This window comes from Rhinoraja longicauda, chromosome 1 (assembly GCF_053455715.1).
Source record: "Rhinoraja longicauda isolate Sanriku21f chromosome 1, sRhiLon1.1, whole genome shotgun sequence".
Classification (NCBI taxonomy): Eukaryota; Metazoa; Chordata; class Chondrichthyes; order Rajiformes; family Arhynchobatidae; genus Rhinoraja; species Rhinoraja longicauda.
In genome coordinates, this window is record NC_135953.1 from 143,363,668 (window position 1) to 143,389,693 (window position 26,026).

The following is a 26,026-nucleotide window of genomic DNA, read 5'->3' on the forward strand; positions in this document are numbered from 1 at the left end:
TGGAGAGAGCAGGTGAGTGGCCTGGGTCAGTGTGGGGACTGGACGTGTGGGCATTAAGGAGGGGGTTAGCAGGTGCACAGGGCTGGCAGCTGCATGTTGCAGGGATGGGACATTTCAGACGTGATAGAGCGGGTGAGAGTTGCAGGGTTGGGGAGAGGTCAGTGTCCCTGTGGTGTGTGCATGTCACGTATATGGGTTTGCGATGCGGAGTGGGGAGGATGCAGAGTAATAACCTGCTGTTGAACTTGCCGGGATCGTCCAGCCGAGCCTGGTGGAAGTCGAGGCTGAGCTCAGCATCAATGCCCAGCCCACAGTAGTTGTTCATGTGTATGATCTGCTGAGAGGAAAGCAGCGGTCACGGTGGTGCAGCGGTAGTGTTGCTGCCTTACAGCGAATGCAGCGCTGGAGTCCCGGGTTCCATCCCGACTAGGGGTGCTGTCTGTATGGAGTTTGTACGTTCTCCCCATGACCTGCGTGGGTTTTCTCCAAGGTCTTCGGTTTCCTCCCACACTCCAAAGACGTGCAGGTTTGTAGGTTAATTGGCTTGGTATATGTAAAAATTGTCCCTAGTGGGTGTGGGATCGTGTTAATGTGCGGGGATCGCTGGTTGGCGCGGACCCGGTGGGCCGAAGGGCCTGTGTGCACCCTGTATCTTTAACTAAAGCTCACAGTGGGTAAAGGCTCGGACTCCCCTCACACCCACACACACCCAACATCACTCACACTCACCCAACATCACTCACACCCGCACACACCCAACATCACTCACACCCACACACCCAACATCACTCACACCCGCACACACCCAACATCACTCACACCCGCACACCCAACATCACTCACACCCAACATCACTCACACCCACAGCCAACATCACTCACACCCGCACACACCCATCACTCACACCCACCCAACATCACTCACACCCGCACACACCCAACATCACTCACACCCACACATCCAACATCACTCACACCCGCACACACCCAACATCACTCACACCCACACACATCCAACATCACTCACACCCAACACAACTCACACTCACCGAACATCACTCACACCCGCACACACCCAACATTACTCACTCACACCCACATCTAACATCACTCACACCCACACATCCAACATCACTCACACCCGCACACACCCAACATCACTCACCCGCACACCCAACATCACACACCCACACACACCCAACACAACTCACTCACACACCGAACATCACTCACACCCACACACACCCAACATCACTCACTCACACCCAACATCACTCACCCGCACACACCCAACATCACTCACACCCAACTTCACTCACACCCACACACACCCAACATCACTCACACCCACTCACAGCCAACATCACTCGCACATGACTGAATGCTCACGTGGTGTCAGGGCACTGACGGTGTGCTGCTTCTCACACGCACCACTGTGAGGGGGATCTCTGCAGTTTAACATCAGAAACACTGCAGAAAACAGCAAACAGTAACGCTGTCCACCGACACGTCAGTCAATGTATTGTGGCACCCAGTGTGAGTGTGGGTGTGAGGGTGAGTTTGTGGGTGTGAGTTTGTGGGTGTGAGTTTGTGGGCGTGAGTGTGAGAGTGGGGTTGTGGGTGTGAGTTTGTGGGTGTGAGGTTGTGGGTGTGAGTGTGAGGTTGTGGGTGAGTGTGGGTGTGAGGTTATAGGTGTGAGTGTGGCTGTGAGGTTGTGGGTGTGAATGTGAGGTTGTGGGTGTGGGGTTGTGGGTGTGAGTGTGGGTGTGAGTGTGGGTGTGAGTGTGGGTGGGGGTGTGAGGTTGTGGGTGTGAATATGGGTGTGAGGTTGTGGGTGTGGGTGTGAGGTTGTGAATGTGAGTGTGGGTGTGTGTATATTATGTATATTAAGGGGTAAAGTGTAACTGGGTGGAGTATAGAGTCGTCAAGGACCAAAGTGGATGTCTACACAAGGAGCCACAGGAGATGGGAAGATGGTCAACCAGCATTTGCCCTCTGTCATTGTGGAGAGATATGAAGACTAGGAAATATGGGACAGGTACTGGCGATGTCCTGAGAACAACCTGTCCTGTGGTCAAGGAGGTGCTGGATGTCCTATGGGGATATGGGCATATGTTCTATTGAGATATGGGCATAGGTCCTATGGGAATATGTCCTATGGGGATATGGGCATATGTCCTATTGAGATATGGGAATATGTCCTATTGGGATATGGGAATATGTCCTATGGGGGATATGGGCCAAGCACTGGCAAGTGGAACGAGCTTAGATGGGGCATCTTGGTTGGCATGGGCCACAAGTCATCTTTGCGTGTAGTATGACTATGACTCTGTGCATGAAGGTGGACAAATCTCCTGTGCACTATCAGATACATCTGAGGACACCATGGGAAGCTAGAGTGTAAATGATGGGAGCCCTGGCTGAGATCTGTGAATCATCATTACATACGGGTGAAGGCCACAAGACTGGAGGGTGGCTAATGTTGTGCCTCCATTTAAGAAGGGCTGCAAGGAAAAGATTGGGAACGATTGACCAGTGAGCCTGACATCTGTAAGTCACTGAAGAGGATTCCACGGGATAAGATATACATTTGGTAAAAAAGAGGTGGGTGAGGAATATTGAGCATGGTTTTATACATGGGAGATTGTGTCTCACGGATTTGATTGAGTTCTTTGAAGAAGTAACAAAGAAGGTCGGCGAGGGGAATGTGCTGTTGTCTATTTCAGCAATGCCTTTGATCAGGTTATGTTTTGCAAATAAGGGCCGTGGAAGGTCCTTGGCAAATCTGAGCAAAGGGTCTGGAGCAAAGGCTCAAGGCTGGAGTTTAGAAGGATGAGAGGGGATCTTATAGAAACATAAAATTATAAAAGGACTGGACAAGCTAGATGCAGGAAAAATGTTCGCAATGTCGGGGGTGTCCAGAAACAGGGGCCACAGTCTAAGAATAACGGGGAGGCCATTTAAAACTGAGGTGAGAAAAAACTTTCTCACCCAGAGTTGTGAATTTGTGGAATTCTCTGCCACAGGCGGCAGTGGAGGCCAATTCACTGGACAAATTTAAAAGAGAGTTAGATAGGGGCTAGCGGAATCAAGGGATATGGGGAGAAGGCAAGCACGGGTTACTGATTGTGGATGATCAGCCAGGATTACAATAAATGGCAGTGCTGGCTCGAAGGGCCGAATGGCCTCCTCCTGCACCTATTTTCTATGTTTCTATGTTTTCTAAACCAAAGATAGACACAAAAAACTGGAGTAACTCAGTGGGACAGGCAGCATCTCTGGGGAGAAGGAATGGGTGACGTTTCGGGTCGAGACCCTTCTTCAGACTGAGAGTCAGGGGAGGGGGAAACGAGAGATATAGATGGCAGATGGACACAAAATGCTGGAGTAACTCAGTCTCCGGTAACTCAGTCTGAAGAAGGGTCTCGACTCGAAACGTCACCCATTCCTTCTCTTCAGAGATGCTGCCTGACCCCCTGACTTACTCCAGCTTTTTGTGTCTATGGACAGGTTCATGGATAGGAAAGGTTTCGAGAGAGCCAAGCACAGGCATATGGAATGAGATAGATGGAGCATCTTTGTTGGCTTGCACAGGTTGGGTGGAAGGGCCTGTGTGACCCTGTGACTTCACAAAGCAGATACACAATGGCCTGTCTCCCCCACTCGATCACTCGGTACTCTATAATCACTGACAGACGGCTGTGGAGGCCAGGTCAGTGGATATTTTTAAGGCAGAGATAGGTAGATTTTTGATTAGTACGGGTGTCAGGGGTCATGGAGAGGAGGATGGGAGATTAAGAGTTAATGTGTACAGATTGCATGTTGCGCGTGGTGAGCCTGCTTTACTTAGAATTGCTAGCTAAAGTATAGCAGGTTGTTTTGCTGAACTGCAGAGGGTGTTGTGACTAAAGGAGACAGGCCCGATGCCAAGTAGTACTGCAGAGAACAAGAAGTCTGTTCGAGACAATAGAACCGGTGGTGAACTGTGCTGATTGTGTGATTAGCAGGACCCGTGACTACTCGTGTACAAATATCCTGCCGGTGCACAAAGTAATGGAGTGGGGCAGCCGCGAGGAGCTGCAAGTATGTGACCGTACACGCAGTGACCCCCCCCACTCCCGCTAGTAATAAAGTTGTGCCTTTACTAGCTGAGCATCAGTGCCAGATGGGGTTTTAACAGTTATGGGGAGAGGGCGGGAGAATAGGGTTGAGAGGGAAAGATAGATGAGCCATATTGAATGGCGGAGTAGGCTTGATGGGCCGAATGGCCTAATTCTGCTGCTGTCACAGATGGTGATGCCATGTAGCTCTGGCAGAGTCCTCTCCATGTGACCTATTGCTCCGTACCTTTGGTGGCTCCAGGTCACAGGCTCCTTTCTCGGTGTTCCCAGTCAGCTGCTGCCCATCGAGAAGGATCGTCCACCGGTCCATCAGGACCTCCTCTGCCTCATCTACGGCCACCAGGATGGAGAAGGGATCTTCGCTGGTGTAGCCGGGGCCCCAGCGTAGCACCCTGGCCAGGTCATTGCCTTTTGAAAGGAAAGTGTAACCCTCAGTGTGGAAACAACTCTTTCAATGCTCCATCGCTCATTTCATCATTGGTTTGCAGTGGCACCAATACACTGGAGTTTAGAAGGATGAGAGGGGATCTTGTAGAAACGTATAGAATTATAAAAGGACTGGACAAGCTAGATGCAGGAAAAATGTTCCCAATGTTGGGCGAGTCCAGAACCAGGGGCCACAGTCTAAGAATAAAGGGGAGGCCATTTAAAACTGAGGTGAGAAGAAACGTTTCCACCCAGAGAGTTGTGAATTTGTGGAATTCTCTGCCACAGAGGGCAGTGGAGGCCAATTCACTGAATGAATTTAAAAGAGAGTTAGATAGAGCTCTAGGGGCTAATGGAATCAAGGGATATGGGGAGAAGGCAGGCACGGGTTACTGATTGTGGATGATCAGCCATGATCACAATGAATGGCGGTGCTGGCTCAAAGGGCCAAATGGCCTCCTCCTCAACCTATTTCAGTGAATTCTTCCTGCAACTTTATTACTTTGAGCGCAGGAGGCTGAAGGATGATTTATACGTGTATAAAATCATGAATAGATAGGGTGCATTCGTATAGCTTTTTTCATGGGGTAGAGGAACAACAACCAGAGAGCATAGATTTAAGGTTAGAGGAGACGGATTTACCAGGCAACATTTTCACACAGAAGGTGGTGGGTGTATGGAACGAGCTGCCAGGAGAGGGAGTTGAGGCTGGGCTATCACATCACCAGAAACCCGGGTTCCATCCCGACTACGGGTGCTGTCTGTACGGAGTTTGTACGTTCTCCCCGTGACCTGCGTGGGTTTCCTCCGGGATCTTCGGTTTCCTCCCACACTCCAAAGACGTACAGGTTTGTAGGTTAATTGGCTTGATATAAATCTAAGTTCTCCCTCGTGTGTTTGGTAGTGTTAATGTGTGGGACGCTGGTCGGCGCAGACTCGGTGGGCCGAAGGGCCTGTATCCAGGCTGCATCTCTAAACTAAACTAACCTACAGGAGATGGTGGGACATGGTGGGCCGAAGGGCCTGGCTGTTCTCAGTACAGCTCATGACTCAACCACATTTAAAAACTATCCTACACTCGTGGCCCCCTCAGACACTCACTGCTCACTCATCCCCCCCACCCCTCACCCCTCACACATCCCCACCCCTAACACACCCCCACCCCACAACCCCCCACCCCTCACACCCCCACCCCCACCCTCCCACCCCTCACCACCTCCACCCCTCAACACCTCCACCCCTCACCACCCCTCAACACCCCCACCCCTCACACCCCTCACCACCCCATCCCTCACACCCCCACCCCTCACCACCCCCACCCATCACCACCCCACCCCTCACCACCCCCACCCCCACCCCTCACCACCCCCACCCCTCACCATCCCCACCCCTCACCATCCCCACCCCTCACACACCCCCACCCCTCCACCCCCACCCTTCACCACCCCACCCCACCCCCGTCCCCCCGGCCCCCCTGTGCGCTCACCTGTGCCGAGGGGGAGCACGGCCACGGGGGGCATGGTGCAGGCCAGCTTGTGGCGGACCTCGTCCAGCACCCCCAGCACCCAGCCCACTGTGCCGTCACCCCCACAAACCAGCACCCGGAAACACGGCACCTGCCGGAACGTGTGCACCCTGCCCAGAGAGACAGGCCGTTAGCACCCAGCCACCCACCCGCCTGCCTGGCCACATGGAGGAGATGGGGTGAGGGACGCGGTGGGTGGGGGGGGGGGGGGGGGGGGGGGTTAGGGGTGGGTGAGAGAGGAAAGGGTGGGGGTGAGGAAAGGGTGGGGGTGAGGGTGTGGGGGTGATGGGGTGCGGGTGAGGAAGGGTTTGGGGGTGTGGGGCAGTGGGTGAGGGTGACCATTCGGCCCATCTCGCTGGTAATGTTTGCCAGGGATTGCTGCACAGCTGATGAGCTGTGGACCAGTGGGCAGGGTGGGGCGGTGGGCACGGTGGGGCGGTGGGCACGTTGGGGCGATGGGCACGGTGGGCACGTTGGGGCGGTGGGCACGTTGGGGCGGTGGGCACGGTGGGGACGTTGGGGCGGTGGGCACCGTGGGGCGGTGGGCACGGTGGGGCAGTGGGCACGGTGGGGCAGTGGGCACGGTGGGGCAGTGGGAATGGTGGGGCATTGGGCACGGTGGGGCAGTGGGCATGGTGGGGCAGTGGGCACGGTGGGGCAGTGGGCACGGTGGGGCGGGGGGACAGTGGGCATGGTGGGGCAGTGGGGGCAGTGGGCACGGTGGGGCAGTGGGCACGGTCGGGCAGTGGGCACGGTGGGGCAGTGGGACAGCGGGGCACGGTGGGGCAGTGGGCACGGTGGGGCAGTGGGCACAGTGGGGCACGGTGGGGCAGTGGGAACGGTGGGGCAGTGGGCACGGTGGGGCAGTGGGCACGGTGGGGCAGTGGTGGCAGTGGGCACGGTGGGGCAGTGGGCACGGTGGGGCAGTGGGCACGGTGGGGCAGTGGGCACGGTGGGGCAGTGGGCATGGTGGGGCAGTGGGCACGGTGGGTCGGTGGAACAGTGGGCACGGTGGGACAGTGGGCACGGTGGGGCAGTGGGCACGTTGGGGCAGTGGGCATGGTGGGGCAGTGGGCACAGTGGGGCGGTGGAACAGTGGGCACGGTGGGGCAGTGGGCACGGTGGGGCAGTGGGCACGGTGGGGCAGTGGGACAGTGGGCACTGTGGGCACGGTGGGGCAGTGGGCACGGTGGGGCGGTGGGACAGTGGGCACGGTGGGGCAGTGGGCACGGTGGGGCGGTGGGCACCGTGGGGCGGTGGGACAGTGGGCACGGTGGGACAGTGGGCACGGTGGGGCGGTGGGCACGGTGGGGCGGTGGGCACGTTGGGGCGGTGGGCACGGTATCTCCACAAACCCAGCCCGTACGTGTCTCAGTCGGCACCACAAACCCAGGCCTTACCCTGGCAAAGGACCACCATTTGTGAGGTCAAAGACCTGATGAGGATTCAGAAGTTTCCGGAACGAGTGCAGCAGCTCGCGACCTTTCAACCCCCCGCTCTTTGGATTGACGAAGAGCAGGAGAGGGCAGGACTCCAGGGGCAGCTGCGAGACCTGGAGACAAAGCAAGTGTTACTTGGTCATTCACATCCCAGCATCCAGCGTTTAACCATCATCTCCACCCACGTGACAAGAATACTGGTACTTGCTGTAGCACACCCAGGGTTGCCAACTGTCCCGTATTAGCCGGGACATCCCCTATTTTGGGCTAAATTGGTTTGTCCCGTACGGGACCACCCTTGTCCCGTATAAAGCCCGGGCAGCGCTGTAGGCCCGGACGTTGTAGGCCCGGACGCTGTAGGCCCCGACGCTGTAGGACCCGACGCCGTAGGCCCCGACACCGTAGGCCCGGACGCTGTAGGCCCGGACGCTGTAGGACCCGACGCCGTAGACCCCGACACCGTAGGCCCCGACACCGTAGGCCCGGACACTGTAGGCCCAGGGGCCACTGTAGTCCTGGACAGTGTAGGTCCGGACGCTGTAGCCCAGGGGTCGCTGTAGTTCCCGAGTGTAGGCCTGGGTACTGCCTAACGGAGGTTACATAGCAACCCGCCTCCCGGCCCGGGCAGCCGTCATTGGGGGGGCGGGAGCACGTGGCCACTGGCTGGGTGAGGTCACGTGGGGCGCGGGGTGGTGATATCACCTTGTCCCTTATTTGGAGTGATGAAGTTGGCAACCCTAAACACAGCAGACCCGTACACAGTACACAATAGATAATATACAATAATCTATAAATTAATAATCACAATACTAGTGCAAATACACCCCAAAGTGCTTAGTGCCACATAGTACATAGCTGAGGTCAGTGTTGTGCGGTGTTCAAGAGCCTGATGGTTACTGGGAAGAAGCTGTTCTTGAACTTGAAGGTCACGGTTTTCAGGCTCCTGTACCTTCTCCCCGATGATAACAGGGAGATTAGAGCGTGGCCAGGGTGGTGTGGGTCTCTGATGATGCTGGCTGCCTTTTGGAGGCAGTGACTCCTGTAGATTACCTTCAATGGTGGGGAGGTCAGTCCATGATGGACCTTCGATGGTGGGGAGGGCAGTCCATGGTGGGGAGGGCAGTGTTCATCACTTTTTGTAATCTTCAGAGGTTTATGGCCTTTTCAGAATTGACAAAGCAGTCTCCCTGAAGCGTCCACAACAGACCTTCCCCCACCCTCCCTCAGCAAGCCAGAAAGTAAAGCTGTTCAGTCTATTTCTGAGGACAGTACATGGGGACAGATACATTGGACACAGGGGACACACACACTTGCTGTTTGTACACACGCAGCCTGCTAGTCTACACTCTACCACTGGCACTTACCACGTCTGTCTTGGGAAAGCAGCTGATAACAAAATGACAAACAGAAAAATAAACATCACAAGGCTGCAACCTTTAACTGTGTAGCTTGGAAATTATCAATCAAAGTTCCTTCGTCTCTTCGCCATAGGATAAAGTTGGATTACAGAATTTCATAACATTTACTGAGGCATCTTGTTACATTTCTCATCATTATTTCAATTTCAATTTAAAAACAAACTGTAGATTCTCTCACTGATATTTTAACTACATTTCTTCTTATTTCTTATTGAACGAGGAGCAAGCATGTGGAGAATTTGGAGGGTTTTGAGGTTCGCCAGGATGCTCTCTAGAGTAACTAGAACTCCTTTTCATCTGCAGCCAGTGTCCACCCATCAGCTAATCCCCTCTCACCTGTAATGTAAAACAAGGTGAGAGGATAGAGGTTTAAGAGGGAGCTCTGGGCCTGCTTTCTCACTCAGGTAATCCATATGTGGAAGGCTTTGCCCCATTCTCCCCTCTCTTCCAGCTTTCTCCCCCACCCCCCCATTACAATCAGTCTGAAGAAGGGTCCTGACCCGAAACGTCACCTATCCATGTTCCACATAGATGCTGCCTGAGCTGCTGAGTTACTCCAGCACTTTGCATTTTTACTCAAGATCTGCAGTTCCGTATCTATGTCTCTCAACCCTTTTTTATCCATCTATCGTCCAAATGTCTTTTAAAAGTCACAAAAGAGTTCAGAAAAGATTTACGAGGATGTTGCCAGGACTAGAGGGTGTGAGCTATAGGGAGAGGTGGAGTAGGCTGGGACTCTATTCCATGGAGCGCAGGATGAGGGGAGATCTTACAGAGGTGGACAAAATCATGAGAGGAATAGATCGGGTAGACGCACAGTCTTTTACCCAGAGTAGGGGAATCGAGGATTAGAGGACATAGGTTCAAGGTGAAGGGGAAAAGATTTAATAGGAATCCGAGGGGTAACTTTTTCACACAGGACGGTGGGTGTATGGAACAAGCTGCCAGAGGAGGTAATTGAGGCTGAGACAATCCCATCGTTTAAGAAACAGATAGACAGGTATCACAAAATGCTGGAGTAACTCAGCAGGTCAGGCAGCATCTCAGGAGAGAAGGAATGGGTGACGTTTCGGGTCGAGACCCTTCTTCAGACTGATGTCGGGGGGGCAGGACAAAGAAAGGATATAGGTGGAGACAGGAAGACAGTGGGAGAACTGGGAAGGGGGAGGGGAAGAGAGGGACAGAGGAGCTATCTAAAGTTAGAGAAGTCAATGTTCATACCGTTGGGCTGTAAGCTGCCCAAGCAAAATATGAGGTGCTGTTCCTCCAATTTCCAGTGGGCTTCACTATGACACTGGAGGAGGCCCATGACAGAAAGGTCAGACTGGGAGTGGGAGCGGTAGTTGAAGTGCTCAGCCACAGGGAGATCAGGTTGGTTAAGGCGGACTGAGCAAAGATGTTGAGTGAAACGATCGCCGAGCCTGCGCTTGGTCTCACCGATGTAGAGAAGTTGACACCTGGAATAGATGAGGTTGGAGGAGGTGCAGGTGAACCTCTGCCTCACCTGGAAAGACTGTTTGGGTCCTTGGATGGAGTCGAGGGGGGAGGTAAAGGGACAGGTGTTGCATCTCCTGCGGTTGCATGGGAAAGTCTACCACAGCCTAGTTAGCCAGGTACATGGATAGGACAGGTTTGGAGGGATATGGACCAAGCGCGGGCAAGTGTGAGTAGGGTAGCTGGGATATTGTGTGGGCAAGTTGGGCTGAAGGGCCTGTTTCCACACTGTATCACTCTATGACTCTAGTGTAGCTGCTTCTATAGCTCCCTCTTGCAGCTTGTTCCGGATATGGACTTCCCTCTGAGTAAAAAAGCAGCTTCTGAGGGCTGTACTCGATCGCTATTCTCTCACCTGTTGCCTGTTCCCTCCACTTTTAGAATCCTCTATCCTGGGAAAAAGACTTTATGCAGTTACCTGAACTATTCCTCTCATGATTTAGAAAATCTCTATAGGATTACCCCTCATCCTCCTGCACGCCAAGGAATAGAGACCCAGCCTGCTCAACCTCTCCATAGCTCAAGCCCTCAATTCCTGGCAACATCCTCGTAAATCTTGTCTGCACACTTCCCAGCTTGACAACACCCTTCCTATAGTAGGGTGACCAAAACTGAACACAATGTTCCAAGTTAGACACAAAGTGCTGGGTTGAGACCCTTCTTCAGATTGAAACGTCTCGACATGAAATGTCACCCATTCCTTCTCTCCCGAGATGCTGCCTGAGCCGCTGAGTTACTCCAGCATTTTGTGTCTACCTTTGATTTAAACCAGCATCTGCAGTTTTTTTCCTACACAATATTCCAAGTGTGGTTTTGTGTGGCAGTGCCTTTCATTCAACAAGATAACACCAAAATGTGAAAATTGTCTGGGAAAGTGAAAAAGAGATATACACCAAAACATTATGACCACCTGCCTAATATGCTGTTGGTCCTCCGTGTGCAGCCCTATACGCAGCAGGGTGCGATGCACTGTGTATTGTGATACATTCCTCCCGTGACCACCATTAACATTTTCTGTGACTTGTGCCACAGTCGACCTTCTGTCGGTTCGGACCAGACGGGATAGCCTTCCTTGCCCTCGCGCATTGATGAGCCTTGGGCGCCCAACACCCTGTCTGATGCCGGTTTGTGGTTTGTCCCTCCTCGGACCACTGTCGGTAGGTACTCACCACTGCTGACCGGGAGCACCCCACAAGCCTTGCCGTTTCACAGATGCTCTGACCCAGTCGTCTGGCCATAACTATTTGTCCCTTGTCAAAGTCGCTCAGGTCTTTACTCCTGCCCATTTCTCCTACATCCAATACATCAACTTCAAGAACTGACTGCTCACTTGCTGCCTAATATATCCCAACCCTTGACAGGTGCCATTGTAACAAGATAATCAATGTTATTCACTTCGCCTGTCAGTGGTCATAATGCTTTGGCTGATCGGTGTATAATGTTAACACTGACGGGCTGCCGAGGTGTGAGATGCCATGGAGCTCTGTTTAACATCCACCATCATTGCACCCAGGGCACTCTGCTACAAGCAACCTGCAAATCATCCCACACATTGTTTAAACATTTTGCCAGTTAGTAATAATGATAATGTTTTCATGGTATTAATTAATGCCTGGATAGTGTTATCCGGCACAGAAACAGACCCTTTGGCCCAACTCGTTCATGCTGATCACTGCCCACTGCCCCACCATGCCCACTGCCCCAACGTGCACCCACTCCCCACTCCCCACACTGTCTGCACCCACTCCCCACACTCCCTACTCCTCTCACTGCCTGCACCCACTCCCCACACTGTCTGCACCCACTCCCCACACTGTCTGCACCCACTCCCCACTCCCTTCACTGCCTGCACCCACTCCCCACTCCCCTCACTGTCTGCACCCACTCCCCACACTCCCTACTCCTCTCACTGCCTGCACCCACTCCCCACACTGTCTGCACCCACTCCCCACTCCCTTCACTGCCTGCACCCACTCCCCACTCCCCTCACTGTCTGCACCCACTCCCCACACTCCCTACTCCTCTCACTGCCTGCACCCACTCCCCACTCTGTCTGCACCCACTCCCCACTCTGTCTGCACCCACTCCCCACCTCACACTCCCCTCTCCCCTCACTCCCCTCTCCTCACTCCCCACTGCCCTCACTGTCTGCAACCACTCCCCACACCACACACTCCCCCTCTCTCCCCACTCCTCACTCCCCACTCCTCTCACTCCCCACTTCCCTCACTCCCCACTCCTCTCACTCCCCACTCCTCCCACTGACTGCACCCACTCCTCACTCCTCTCACTCCCCACTCCTCACCCCCCACTCCTCTCACTGCCTGCACCAACTCCTCACTCCCTACTCCTCTCACCTACAATTTTCCCTAGTCCTCCTGTTCTACAGCTTCCCCCAAATAGTAATTGATTTTGCATTTCATCTCTTGCCAAGGATATCCCGTCTCAATAATTCCCGTTGTGAGGGGCGGTACTAATGATACGGATACTGCAAAATGCAGATTCCTTCTCTTCCTTCTGTTTGCGTTTGCAGTAATCTAAGCAGTAACTCTTTGGCCATATTGTTTGAATCACGTATTTGATGTTTGTCGTGGAGTCAACAGTTCCACCTCCGTCCTTACAGTAAGTTCATGCTTTACATGGATAGGATAGGTTTAGAGGGTCTGGGCCAAACGCAGGCAAACGTTTGGATGACCTTATAGTGGTTGGCATGGACAGGTTTGGCCACAGGGCCTGTTTCCTGGCTGCAAGTTACTGAGACGTTTACCTGAATGTCAGGAATGATAACTGTGGAGAGCTGTTTGCCATTGATGGTGGTGTCTCTAACAAGCATGTAAATCCTCTCTGCCTCAGCAAAGCAGGAAATCTCCAGCACAACAGCACCTGAAACACAGTACAAGCTGAAGTCAGACCGAGTACAACGTTACATACATCACTCGCCATACAGCCAGCTCCCAACCCCAACAACACTGTCTGTAAAGGGCGGTCATGGTGGTGCAGCGGTAGAGTTGCTGCCTTACAGCGAATGCAGCGCCGGAGACCCGGGTTCCATCCTGACCACGGGCACTGTCTGTACAGAGTTTGTACGTTCTCCTGCGTGCGTTTTCTCCGTGAGCTTTGGTTTCCCTCCACACTCCAAAGACGTACAGGTTTGTAGGTTAATTGGCTTGGTAAATGTAAATAAAAATTGTCCCTAGTGGGTGCGGGATAGTGTTAATGTGCGGAGATCGCTGGTCGGAGCGGACCCGGTGGGGCGAAGGGCCTGTTTCTCTATACTAAACTATAGATCAGGGGCCTCCAAACTTTTCAGCATGAGGGCCACATTATATATTTGGCACATTTTGGCGGGCTGTAGGAACAAAAAGTGTCAGTTTTATAAATTTAATGAACTCAAAAAAGTTTAGAATAGGTTACGTTAGATTAGATTAGGAAAAGTTAAACTAGGTTATGTTAGATTAGGTTAGGAAAAGTTAAACTAGGTTATGTTAGATTAGGTTAGTTTACATTAGGTTTATATGGCAACAAATAAATAAGATTCAATTTTTAAAAAGAGCTTGAAATATTGGAATATATATATCGTAGGTATATAACTATTTATAAAACAGAAAAAATATAGTGACCACCACTGGGGGAGAGAGTGGGAGGGGGAGAGAGAGTCGGGGTAGAGGGAGCAGTGGGTGAGAGCAGGAGCGTGGGGAGGGGGAGGGTGTCAGAGGGTGCTGCTCCCTCCCTCTCTCCCGCTCTCTCTCCCAGAACCAGTGAGATCTGCACCGCTCCTCCTCTCTCTTCCCTGGCCCCGTCTCCCTCTGACTCGCATCCCCGGGGTGAGCGACAGCGGCGGCGGCGAGGAGGGAAGTTTCACTTGTGTTTGTTCTTATTTCGCTGCGTTAGAGGGAGACGGGGCCAGGGAAGAGAGTGGAGCAGCGGCGCAGATCTCACTGGCGCTGGGAGAGAGGGTCGGGAGAGAGGGAGAGGGGAAAGAGAAAGAGAGAAGGAGGGAGAAGCCCCCGCAAGTAACGGCGCTCCTTCACTGGACCCTCTGACACTCTCCCCCTCCCCGCGCTCCCCCTCCCCGCTCTCCTCCTTCCCGTGCTCCCCCTCCCCGCGCCTGTTTCCGGCTGTATATATATGATATGATATGATATATATGATATATATATACCCCGACTCTCTCTACCCCGACTCTCTCTACCCCGACTCCCTCTACCCCGACTCCCTCTACCCCGACTCCCACTACCCCGACTCCCTCTACCCCGACTCCCTCTACCCCGACTCCCTCTACCCCGACTCTCTCTACCCCGACTCTCTCTACCCCGACTCCCTCTACCCTGACCCTCTCTACCCCGACTCTCTCTACCCCGACTCCCTCTACCCCGACTCCCTCTACCCCGACTCTCTCTACCCCGACTCTCTCTACCCTGACTCTGTCTACCCCGACTCTCTCTACCCCGACTCTCTCCCCTCGGGTGATTAGCGGTGGCAAGGAGGGAAGTTTCCTTGGGTTTGTTGTTTGCAAGGGGGCCCTGCGATCTCTCGCCTTGTCGGTCGGTCTGGGTCGGTGGCGATTCGCTCTCCGGTGAACCTTCGCTGGCAGCTTCTGCCTCCACTACCCACGGCCGAAGAGCTTGCTGCAGGCCAGATAAAATCTCATGGCGGGCCAGATGTGGTCCGTGTGCCATAGTTTGGAGACCCCTGCTATAGATTATCAAACATTAAACAGCGCAGTTTTGGTCACCCTGGAAAGGTGCAGAGAAGATTTACGAGGATGTTGCCAGGACTTAAGAAACCGAGACAAAGGGAGAGGTTGAGTCGGCTGGGACTTTAATCCTTGGAGCGCAGGAGGATGAGGGGTGATCTTATAGAGGTGTATAAAATCATGAGAGGAACAGATCGGGTCGATGCACAGATCGGGTCTTGCCCAGAGGAGGGGAATCGGGTACCAGAAGACATAGTTTAAGGTGAGGGGAGAAAGATTTAATAGGAATCTGAGGGGCAGCTTTTTCACAGTGTATGGAGGATGTAATTGGGGCAGGTAATATAACATTTAAAAGATATTTGGACAGGTACATGGATTGTACAAGTTTGACAAGGATCTGGACTGGAGGCAGGTGGGACTGGTGTAGATGGGGCAATCCTGATCAGTTTGGGCAAGTTAGGCCAAATTGCAATGAATTATTTAAACAATACTATTAATCATGAATTAGTGCAGCATTAAAATAAGCCATCCTACCTTGATCTGCGTACAGGTAACTCAGAGACACCACATTCCCTGGTGAAATAAATAGATTTACTTTAATTCATTGTACAAACAAGGAACTGCAGACGTTGGTTTATGAAAAAAGACACAAAGTGTTGGAGTAACTCAGCAGGTCAGGCAGCATCTCTGGGGAACATGGATAGGTGACGTTTTTGGTTGGGACCCTTCTTCAGACTGAATGTCACCTATCCATGTTCTCCAGAGATGCTGCCTGAGCCGCTGAGTTACTCCAGCACTCTGTGTCTTTACTTTATTTGGATTCATTTTTATATTTTGATTCAGACTGAATATCTTTCAAGGGGGAAGGAATGGGTGACTTATCGGGTCGAGACCCTTCTTCAGACTGAAGAAGGGTCTCGACCCCAAACGTCACCCATTCCTTCTCTCCCGAGATGCTGCCTGACCTGCTGAGTTACTCCAGCATTTTGTGAATAAATCGATTTGTACCAGCATCTGTAGTTATTTTCTTATACTGAATATCTTTCAAGCAGAATATACAATACGGGAATAAAACAAACCTATTTGTGTCAGTGTTTAATTACCCAGGTTCCTGAAACTGAGACAAAATCGTCATTACATTAAAATTTAATTAACAGAGTTGTAGAATCATAATGGTATACAGATTGAACAAAAGCCCTTTCCATCAGCGATGACTAACATCAATGTGTGATGGAATACTCTCCATGTACCCAATTAAACGCAGTTGGCAAGTGGGCTGAGGAAGGGTTAATAGTGTTTAATTCTGATGAGTGCGAGGTGTTGCATTTCGGGAAGTCAAATCAGGACAGGACCTGCACAATGAATGGCAGTGCCCTGGGGAGTTTTGTAGAGCAGAGGGATCTCAAATCCTCTCGCAATGAAGGCCAACATGCCATCAGCTTTCTTCACTGCCATGCTTACTTTCAGTGACTGATGTACAAGCACACCCAGGTCTCATTGCACCTCCCCTTTTGCCAGACTGACACCATTCAGATATTAATCTGCCTTCCTGTTCTTGCCACATACTCATTTCAACCCTGCCATCAGTAAGAAGGTACAGGAGCCTGAAAAAATATATATATATATGTGTGTGTGTGTACTTGTGAGTGTGTGTTTATACACACACTGACTTTTTTAATCTCTCGTTTATCATATTGTTTACAGTGTACTATGTTTACATATTCTGTTGTGCTGCAGCAAGTAAGAATTTCATTGTTCTACCTGTGACACATGACAATAAAACACTCTTGACTTATCCACATTATACTGCATCTGCCATGCATCTGCCCACTCACACAACCTGTCCAAGTCACCCTGCAGCCTCATAGCATCCTCATCGCAGCTCACACTGCCACCCAGCTTCGTGTCATCCGCAAACTTGGAGATGTCACATTTAATTCCCTCTTCCAAATTGTTAATATATATTATAAATAACTGGGGTCCCAGCACCGAGTCTTGCGGCACACCACTAGTCACTGCCTGCCATTCTGAAAAAGACCCATTAATTCCTACTGTATGCTTGCTGTCTGCCAACCAGTTCTCTATCCATGTCAATACCCTATCCCCAATACTTTGTGCTCTAATTTTACAAACTAATCTCTTGTGTGGGACCTTGTCAAACGCTTTTTGAAATTCCAGATACACCACATCCACTGGCTACCTTATCCATTCTACTTGTTACATCCTCAAAAAATCCCAGAAGATTAGTCAAGCATGATTTCCCCTTCATAAATCCATGCTGACTTTGACCGATCCTGTCACTGCTTTCCAAATGCACTACTATAACATCTTTAATAATCAACTCCAGCATCTTCCCCACTACCGATGTAAGGCAAACTGGTCTATAATTCCCCTGTTTTCTCTCTTGCTCCTTTCTTAAAAAGTGGGGTTACATTGGCTACCCTCCAGTCCACAGGAATTGACCTAGAGTCGAGAGAACATTGGAAATCCACGATTTCTAGAGCCACCTCCTTGAGTACTCTGGGATACAGACCATCAGGCCCTGGGGATTTATCTGCCTTCAGTCCCAACAGGTTACCTAACACCATTTGCTCCCTTCAGTTCCTCCCTCCCACTAGATCCTCGGTCCCCTAGTATTTCTGGGAGATTGTTTCTGCCTTAGTGAAGACAGAACCAATGTACACGTTTAACTCTTCTGCCATTTCTTTGTTTCCCATTATAAATTCACCTGTCCCTGATTGTAAGGGACATACATTTGTCTTCACTAATCTTTTCCTTTTTACATAGCTAAAGAAGCTTTTAGAGTCAGTTTTTATATTCCCCGCAAGCTTTCTTTCATGCTCCATTTTCCCCCTTTTAATTAACCCCTTTGTCCTCCTCTGTTGAGTTCTAGATTTCTCCCAGACCTCCGGTTTGCTGCTTCCTCTGGCCAATTTATATGCCTCTTCCTTGGATTTAACACTGTCCTTGATTTCCCTTGTGAGCCACGGTTGAGCCCCCTTCCCCGTTTTATTTTTTCGCCAGACAGGGATGAACAATTTTTGGAATTCATCCATGCGGTCTTTGAATCTTTGCCATTGCATCTCCACTGTCAACCCTTTAAGTATAATTTGCCAGTCTATCCTAGCCAATTCCCGTCTCATATCATCAAAGTCTCCTTTCTTTAAGTTCAGGACCTTAGTCTCTGAATTAACCGTGTCACTCTCCATCCTAATGCAGAATTCCACATGTTATGGTCACTGTTGCCCAAGGGGCTTTGCACAACAAGATCGCTAACTAATCCTTCCTCATTTCACAGTCTAGGATGGTCTGCCCTCAAGTCGGTTCTTCTACATTTTGGTTTAAAAACCCATCCTGTATACATTCCAGGAAATCCTCCTCCTCAGCACTGCTACCAATTTGGTTGGCCCAATCTATATGTAGATTAAAGTCACCCATGATAACTGCTGTACCTTTGCTGCACGCATCCCTAATTTCCTGCTTGATGCTATCCCCAACCTCCCTACTGCAGTTTGGTGGTCAGTATACAACTCCAACAAGCGTTTTCTGCCCTTGGCTATTTCGGAGTTCTACCCAAACCGATTCTAAGCTAATGTCTCTCCTTGCTATTGCATTAATCTCCTCTTTAACCAGCAATGCCACCCCACCTCCTCTTCCTTTCTGTCTGTCCTTCCTGAATATTGCCATGTCTCCGTAATTTCAACTATATCATATTCCTTAACTATTAACTGCACATTCAATTCATCCACCTTATTACGAATGCTCCTCGCATTAAGGCACTAAGCTTTCAGGTTAGTTTTTCTTATCTCCCTTCTACCTTTTGCTTCTGTCCTCCTTTTACGGCCCTCTGTCTCCTTGCATTGGTTCCCATCCCCCTACCCTGCTACTCCATATGTGGCCTGACCAAGGTGCTATAAAGCTGCATCATGACTTCCTAACTCTTATACTCAATGCCCCGACGGATGAAGGCAAGTGTACCGCACGCCTTCCTCACCACTCTATCTACTTGATGCTTTTGTACATCATTGCTGATAAGGATCATGCCATTAATTGCATATTGTCTCCTGACATTTGAACTCTCAAAGTGCAGCCATTGCAGCACAGGAGGCTGAAGGGTGATCATACAAAGGTGTGTAAAATCATGAGGGGAACAGATAGGGTGAATGCACAGAGTCATTTGCCCAGAGTAGGGGAATCAAGATCAGGAAAAGAGGCTGTACGTTTAAGGTCGTCAGAGGGGAATAATTGAACAGGAACTTGAGGGGCAACTTTTTCCACGCAGCGGATGGTAGGTGTATAGAATGAGCTAACAGAGGAGGTAGTTGAGGCAGGAACAACATTCTAAAGACACTTGGACAGGTACATGAATAGGAAAGGTTTAGAGGGATGTGGGCCAAACGGGAGCAAATAGGACTAGCTTAGATGGGGCATTTTAGTCATTATGCATGAGTTGGACCGAAGAGCCTGTGTCCATGCTGTGTGACTCTGAGACTATAAAACCCAGGGTGACCTGATCTGTAGTTCTTGCACCTAAAATCTTAGTGCAAGCCAAAATTCTCCCATTCCTTTCACAAGAGATTAAATTTATACAAGAATGCTGGTAATTGGGGTAACATCCAGATACATCATTCTCTGCACCTGTACAATTGCAATTGCGTCTTCAAAACTAAATTAATGCTAAAAAAAAATAATCTCACAATACTTCACATCTAAGGACCCCAGCAGTTCTTCCAGGTGGGACAGAGGCTCACATGCACCTCCTATAACCTCCTAGAAAATAGGTGCAGGAGGCCATTCGGCCCTTCGAGCAAGCACCGCCATTCATTGTGATCATGGCTGATCATCCACAAATGGTAACCTGTGCCTGCCTCCTCCCCATATCCCTTGATTCCGCTAACCCCTAGAGCTCTATCTTTTAAATTCATCCAGTGATTTGGCCTCCACTGCCCTCTGTGGCAGAGAATTCCACAAATTCACAGCTCTCTGGGTGAAAAAGTTTTTTCTCATCTCAGTTTTAAATAGCCTCCCCTTTATTCTTAGACTGTGGCCCCTGGCTCTGGACTCCCCCATCAGTGGGAACATTTTTCCTGCATCTAGCTTGTCCAGTCCTTTCATAATTTTATACGTCTCTATAAGATCCCCTCATAGGCCAATCATCTCTGTCCCGCCTGCAATTGCTCCAAAACGCCGCAGCGAGACTCCTGACGGGTACCCGTAAAAGGGACCACATCACCCCGATTCTGGCCTCTCTCCACTGGCTCCCAGTACGGTACAGAATCAACTTCAAGCTCCTCCTATTTGCATACAAAGCCCTAAACGGGCTTGCCCCCATATCAAAAATCTTCTAACCCACCACTCTAACTCCAGGTCCCTCAGGTCGGCCGACTTGGGGCTATTAACTATCCCGCGGTCTAGGCTTAAGCTCAGGGGTGACCGCGCTTTTATGGTTGCAGCTCCTAGACTGTGGAACCGCATCCCTCTCCCCATCAGAACTGCCCCCTCCATCGACTCCTTTGTCCACGCTCAAAACCTACTTCTACCCCTCTGAGGGGCCGCTGTAAACTGTTTATGTATGTGTGCTATTGTATGTTCTTTTTTAGTACCTGCACTGATGTACAGCACTTTGGTCAACGTGGGTTGTTTAAATGTGCTATACAAATAAAATTGACTTGACTTGATTTGACATCCTTCTAAACTCCAGTGAATACAAGCCCAGTCTTTCCAATCTTTCCTCATATGACAGTCCCGCCATCCCAGTGAATACATCCTCATGAACCTACGCTGCACTGCCTCAATAGCAAGGACGCCCTTCCTCAAATTAGGAGACCAAAACTGTACACAATACTCCAGATGTGGTCTCACCAGGGCCCTGTACAACTGCAGAAGGACCTCTTTACTCCTGTACGCAAATCCTCTCGTTATGAATACTTCACATCCAAGGATCTCAGCAGTCCTTCCAGGTGAGACAGAGGCTCACGTGCACCCCTTCTAACCTCATCTACTGTATACAGTGTTCGCGATGTGGGCTCCTGTACATCGGTGAGACCAAGCGTAGACTGAGCGACCTTTTCACTGAACGCTTGCCAAGGGCTGCTGGATCTTCCGATTGCCAACCATTCAGGATTCAGGATATCTTTATTTGTCATCCAAAAAACAAGTTTTTTGGACGAGATTTCGTCACCCACAGTCCAACAATAAGAGCAATAAAATAAGCAAATTACACAACCCCAACCAACACAAAACACACAAAAAAGAAACATCCATCCCAGTGAGTCTCCTCCAGTCCCCTCCTCACTGTGATGGAAGGCCAGAATGTCTTTTCTCTTCCCCTGCCGTCTTTTCCTGAACTTTGGGTCCTGAATAGCTGATGTTTGCAAAATTGCACCAGGCACGATATGACAATGTGATTCCTAAAGCCTATAGAGCGGTATATCCTGTTTTGCCTGGGAAGAATTCTGGGAAAGACGATGGACAATGCTCTCCCTAAGATTAGGATGTGGTTAACTCTTGACTATTTGTGGGAGTGTGTAAAACAGGACCTTCTGTGGTATGATAAAGGTCCTGACCTTCGACTAATGACTTATTGTGTGGAATATTTTATGACTGTTGGGTGTCAAATATATTGTGTTTGTGATTGATTTGAAGGAAATGTTGTGTTGCAAATTCTGTATAAAAATGCTGCAAAAATGCTATATCTTTGAGTGGAAGCAAGGGGAGTGCTGAATCTGGTCATACACCCTTAACACTGATCCCCCCCAATCCCGTCTGACAATAATGAAAGCTTTGCTTGATTTACCTTTAACTGTTTGTGTTGTTGTCTGTTTTAAGAACCGAACTTTAACATGTCCACAAGCCCCTCATTTCCCTTTTAATTCCTCTGCCCCCATTCCCTTCCTCCCTCCAGCTTTACATATCAATCCTCCTCTTCTCTCCATTAACTGACAACTACTTGTCTTATTTTCACCTCCAGCCTTTATCACTTCCTCCACCCAACTGCCAAATGTCCCTCACCTGTATCTACCTATCACTCCCCCCTCCCCCCACAACCCATCGGTCTGGAGAAGGGTCCCGACCCAAAATATCACCTGGTCACTCCCTCCACAGGTGCTGCCTGATCCGCTGAGTTCCAATAGCACTTTGCCTTTTGCTCAATCAATACTTATTAACATAGAAACATAGAAAATAGGTGCTGGAGGAGGCCATTTGACTCTTCGAGCCAGCACCGCCATTCATTGTGATCATGGCTGATCATCCACAATCAGTAACCCGTGCCTGCCTTCCCTTGATTCTGCTAGCCCCTAGAGCTCTATCTAACTCTCTTTCAAAACAAATCAACTCCACTTACATGTGACATCAATCAAACCGTCAGCCTTTGTGTTGGAAAGAACTGCAGATTCTGGTTCACACCGAAGAAAAACACAAAATGCTGGAGTAACTGAGAGGGTCAGGTAGCACCTCTGGAGAGAAGACCTTTCTCCAGACTGAGAGTTAAGGGAGAGGGTGACACAGTGATAAGGACAAGACATCAAAGGGGACGAAGGTCAAGGAAAATGTAGAATGGATCACTGTTAGCTAGGAGAAGCTGACAATGAAGCATGCAGAGAAAATGTAATCAGGGAGACAGTCAGACTGGTCAGACTGAGAACTAGGATGGGGCAGGGATGGGGAGAGAGGGAAAGCAAGGGTTATTTGAAGTTAGAGAAGTCAATGTTCATACCGATGGGGTGTAAGCTGCCCAAGCGAAATATGAGGTGCTGTTCCTCCAATTTGCGCTGGGCCTCACTCTGACAATGGAGGAGGCCAGAAAGGTCAGTGAGGGAATGGGAGGGGGGGTTAATGTGTTTGGCAACCGGAGATCAGCTAGGTTGAGGCGGTGAAACGATCGCCGAGCCTGCGCTTGCTCTCGCCGATGTACAGGAGTCGACACCTGGAACAGCGGGTACAGTAGATGAGGTTGGAGGAGGTGCAAGTGAACCTCTGCCTCACTTGAAAAGACTGCCGGGGTCCTTGGATGGAATCGAGGGGGGGGGGAGGTATAGGGACAAGTGTTGCATCTCCTGCGGTTGCAGGGGAAAGTACCTGGGGAGGGGGTGGTTTGGGTGGGAAGGGACGAGTTAACCAGGGAGTTGCGGGGAGAACGGTCTCTGCTGAAAGGGGTGGAGATGGGAAGATATGGCTAGTAGTGGGATCCCGTTGGAGATGGCGAAAATGTCGGAGGATTATCTGCTGTATGCGATGGCTGATGGGATGGAAGCTGAGGACAAGGGGGTCTCTGTCCTTGTTACGAATGGGGGGAGGGGGAGCAAGAGCGGAGCTGCGGGATATCGAGCAGACCCTAGTGAGAGCCTCATCTATAATGGAAGAGGGGAACCCCTGTTCCCTAAAGAATGAGGACATGTCCTAGTATGGAGCACCTCATCCTGGAGGTATTGGGAGTAGGGGATAGAGTCTTTACAGGAAGCAGGGTGGGAAGAAGTATAGTCTAGATAGCTGTGGGAGTCAGTGGGCTTATAATAGATGTCAGTTGATAGACTGTCTCCTGTGATGGAGACGGTGAGATCAAGAAACGGTAGGGAGGTGTCAGAGATGGTCCAAGTGAATTTGAGTGCAGGATATAAATTAGTAGTGCAGTTAATGAAGTCCGTGAGTTCTGCATGGGTGCAGGAGGTAGCACCGATGCAGTCGGCATGTTCGGGGATAGGGCCAGTGCACGGCTGGAACAGGGATTGAGGCAGGCACAGCTCCCGCTCTTCACCCTTTGGTGCACGTGGCTCCGTTTCACTTACGTTTGATGTCCAGGTAAGTGGTGAGCAATGAGAAGTAGTGGTCCTGAGACAGGTGAGGTGGCAGCCCCATCAGCAACAGCATCACCTGCACCACACTCTTCTGCCTCTTCGTGATGTAGAATCTCGTCTGGTTCATTTGACGGACAGAGAGCTAGAGATCAGTGACACCAAGAGACAACGTCAGCATTGGTTGCACGCACACAGAGAAACCACTTCAAAACTGAGGGCACCAGAACGTTAGTCTTGGAGTCACACAACACGGAAACTGGCCCTTCCACCCAACACGTCCCTGCCGACCAAGTGGTCCCACCTATGCTAAGCCCACCTCATAACTTCACAGGTCATAGGTGCAGATAGGCCATTTGGCCCCTCGATTCTATTCCGACATTCAATCACGGCTGATCTATTTTTCAACTCCATTCTCCTGCCTTTGACACCCTTACTAATCAAGAATCTCCACTTTAAAAATACCCGTCAACTTGGCCTCCACAGCCATCTGTGGCAATGAATTCCACACATTCGCCACCCTCTCGTCTCCTTTCTAAAGGTACGTCCTTTTATTCTGAGGCTGTGCCCTCTGGTCCTAGACTCTCCCACTAATGGAAACATCCTCTCCACATCCACTCTATCCAGGCCTTTCACTATTCGGTAAGTTTCAATGTTTTCCCCCATCCTTCTAAACTCCAACGAGTACAGGCCTCATGCCATCTCACCTGCCCGTGTTTGTCCCATATCCTCTAAAACAATTCTGTCCATTTAAGCTTATGGGTGGCACTAAAATTGGTGGTAAAATGGATAGCTAAGATAACCCATTGTTTATAGAAACATAGAAAATAGGTGCAGCAGGAGGCCATTTGGCCCTTTGAGCCATCACCGCCATTCATTGTGATCATGCCTGATCATCTACAATCAGTAACCCCTACCTGCCTTCTCCCCATATCCCTTGATTTCGCTAGCCCCTAGAGCTCTATCTAACTCTCTATAATGTCATTATAAACAAAAAACTATATCACAATTATAAAGGAAAAATTGTTTTTGGATAAAATGCATCAATACAGCCACAGAACAAAATCTGAAAAATTCATAAGCACAACCATCATCTTAATGAAGGTATATCCTCTGCCTCTTGGCAAGGCAAGGTCAAGTTAGTGGTTGGACAGCAGCTGCCATCAACAGCACCTGCATCAACAGCACCTGCATCGACAGCACCTACCATCGACAGCACCTGCCATCGACAGCACCTGCCATCAACAGCACCTGCCATCAACAGCACCTGCATCAACAGCACCTGCCATCAACAGCACCTGCCATCAACAGCACCTGCATTGACAGTACCTAGATCGACAGTACCTGCATCGACAGTACCTGCATGAACAGTACCTGCCATCAACAGCACCTGCCATCAACAGCACCTGCCATCAACAGCACCTGCATTGACAGTACCTAGATCGACAGTACCTGCATCGACAGTACCTGCATCGACAGTACCTGCCATCAACAGCACCTGCCATCAACAGCACCTGCATCGACAGTACCTGCCATCGACAGCACCTGCCATCAACAGCACCTGACATCAACAGCACCTGCCATCAACAGCACCTGACATCAACAGCACCCGCCATCAACAGCACCTGCTAAGACCAGACAAGCACCGACAAGAACGGCAAGATGCAATCTGCAGGAAAGTCAGAGGCATTTTGAACAAGCTTACTCCAGATGTCTGACAAGCTATACCTTGAGCTCCTCAATGTGGGCATAGACTGAAAACTGGTCCTAAAAGGGGTGATTTTACTGATAGTAGACCGTCCGTCCCGACAAGGGAGTTTCGATCATTCCGACGTGAGGTCTCCGACATCGGACGGTCGGCAGCGGCGACTGCGGACGGTTCAACAGCCCCGACCGCGGGTGAACAAAGAGGAAGGTGATTGAACTTTATTACCTTCCATCACAGTGAGGAATGTGGAATCTGCTGGGGTGGATGTTTATGTTAAATTTTATTTTATGTGGCTGTGTGTCTTTTTTACTTAGTATGGCTGTATGGTAACTCAAATTTCACTGTACCTTAATTGGCACACGTGACAATAAACTGAACCTTGAATCTTGAATCTTAAAATCATTAACT

At 50.4% G+C, this 26,026-nt stretch overlaps 1 protein-coding gene across 1 annotated transcript in view; it reads right to left on the reverse strand.

Moving 5' to 3' along the window:
- The window catches only part of dgkq (diacylglycerol kinase theta), a 122,939-nt gene that overhangs the window by 23,789 nt on the left and 73,124 nt on the right, over window positions 1-26,026 (reverse strand). The window contains exons 13-19 of the mRNA XM_078407905.1: window positions 23,905-24,055; window positions 15,653-15,691; window positions 13,190-13,305; window positions 7,472-7,623; window positions 6,033-6,181; window positions 4,347-4,528; window positions 234-334 (exon numbers count right to left, since the gene is read on the reverse strand). Of these exons, the coding sequence (XP_078264031.1) occupies window positions 234-334; window positions 4,347-4,528; window positions 6,033-6,181; window positions 7,472-7,623; window positions 13,190-13,305; window positions 15,653-15,691; window positions 23,905-24,055 (890 nt within the window). The remainder of the gene's footprint in view (window positions 1-233; window positions 335-4,346; window positions 4,529-6,032; window positions 6,182-7,471; window positions 7,624-13,189; window positions 13,306-15,652; window positions 15,692-23,904; window positions 24,056-26,026) is intronic.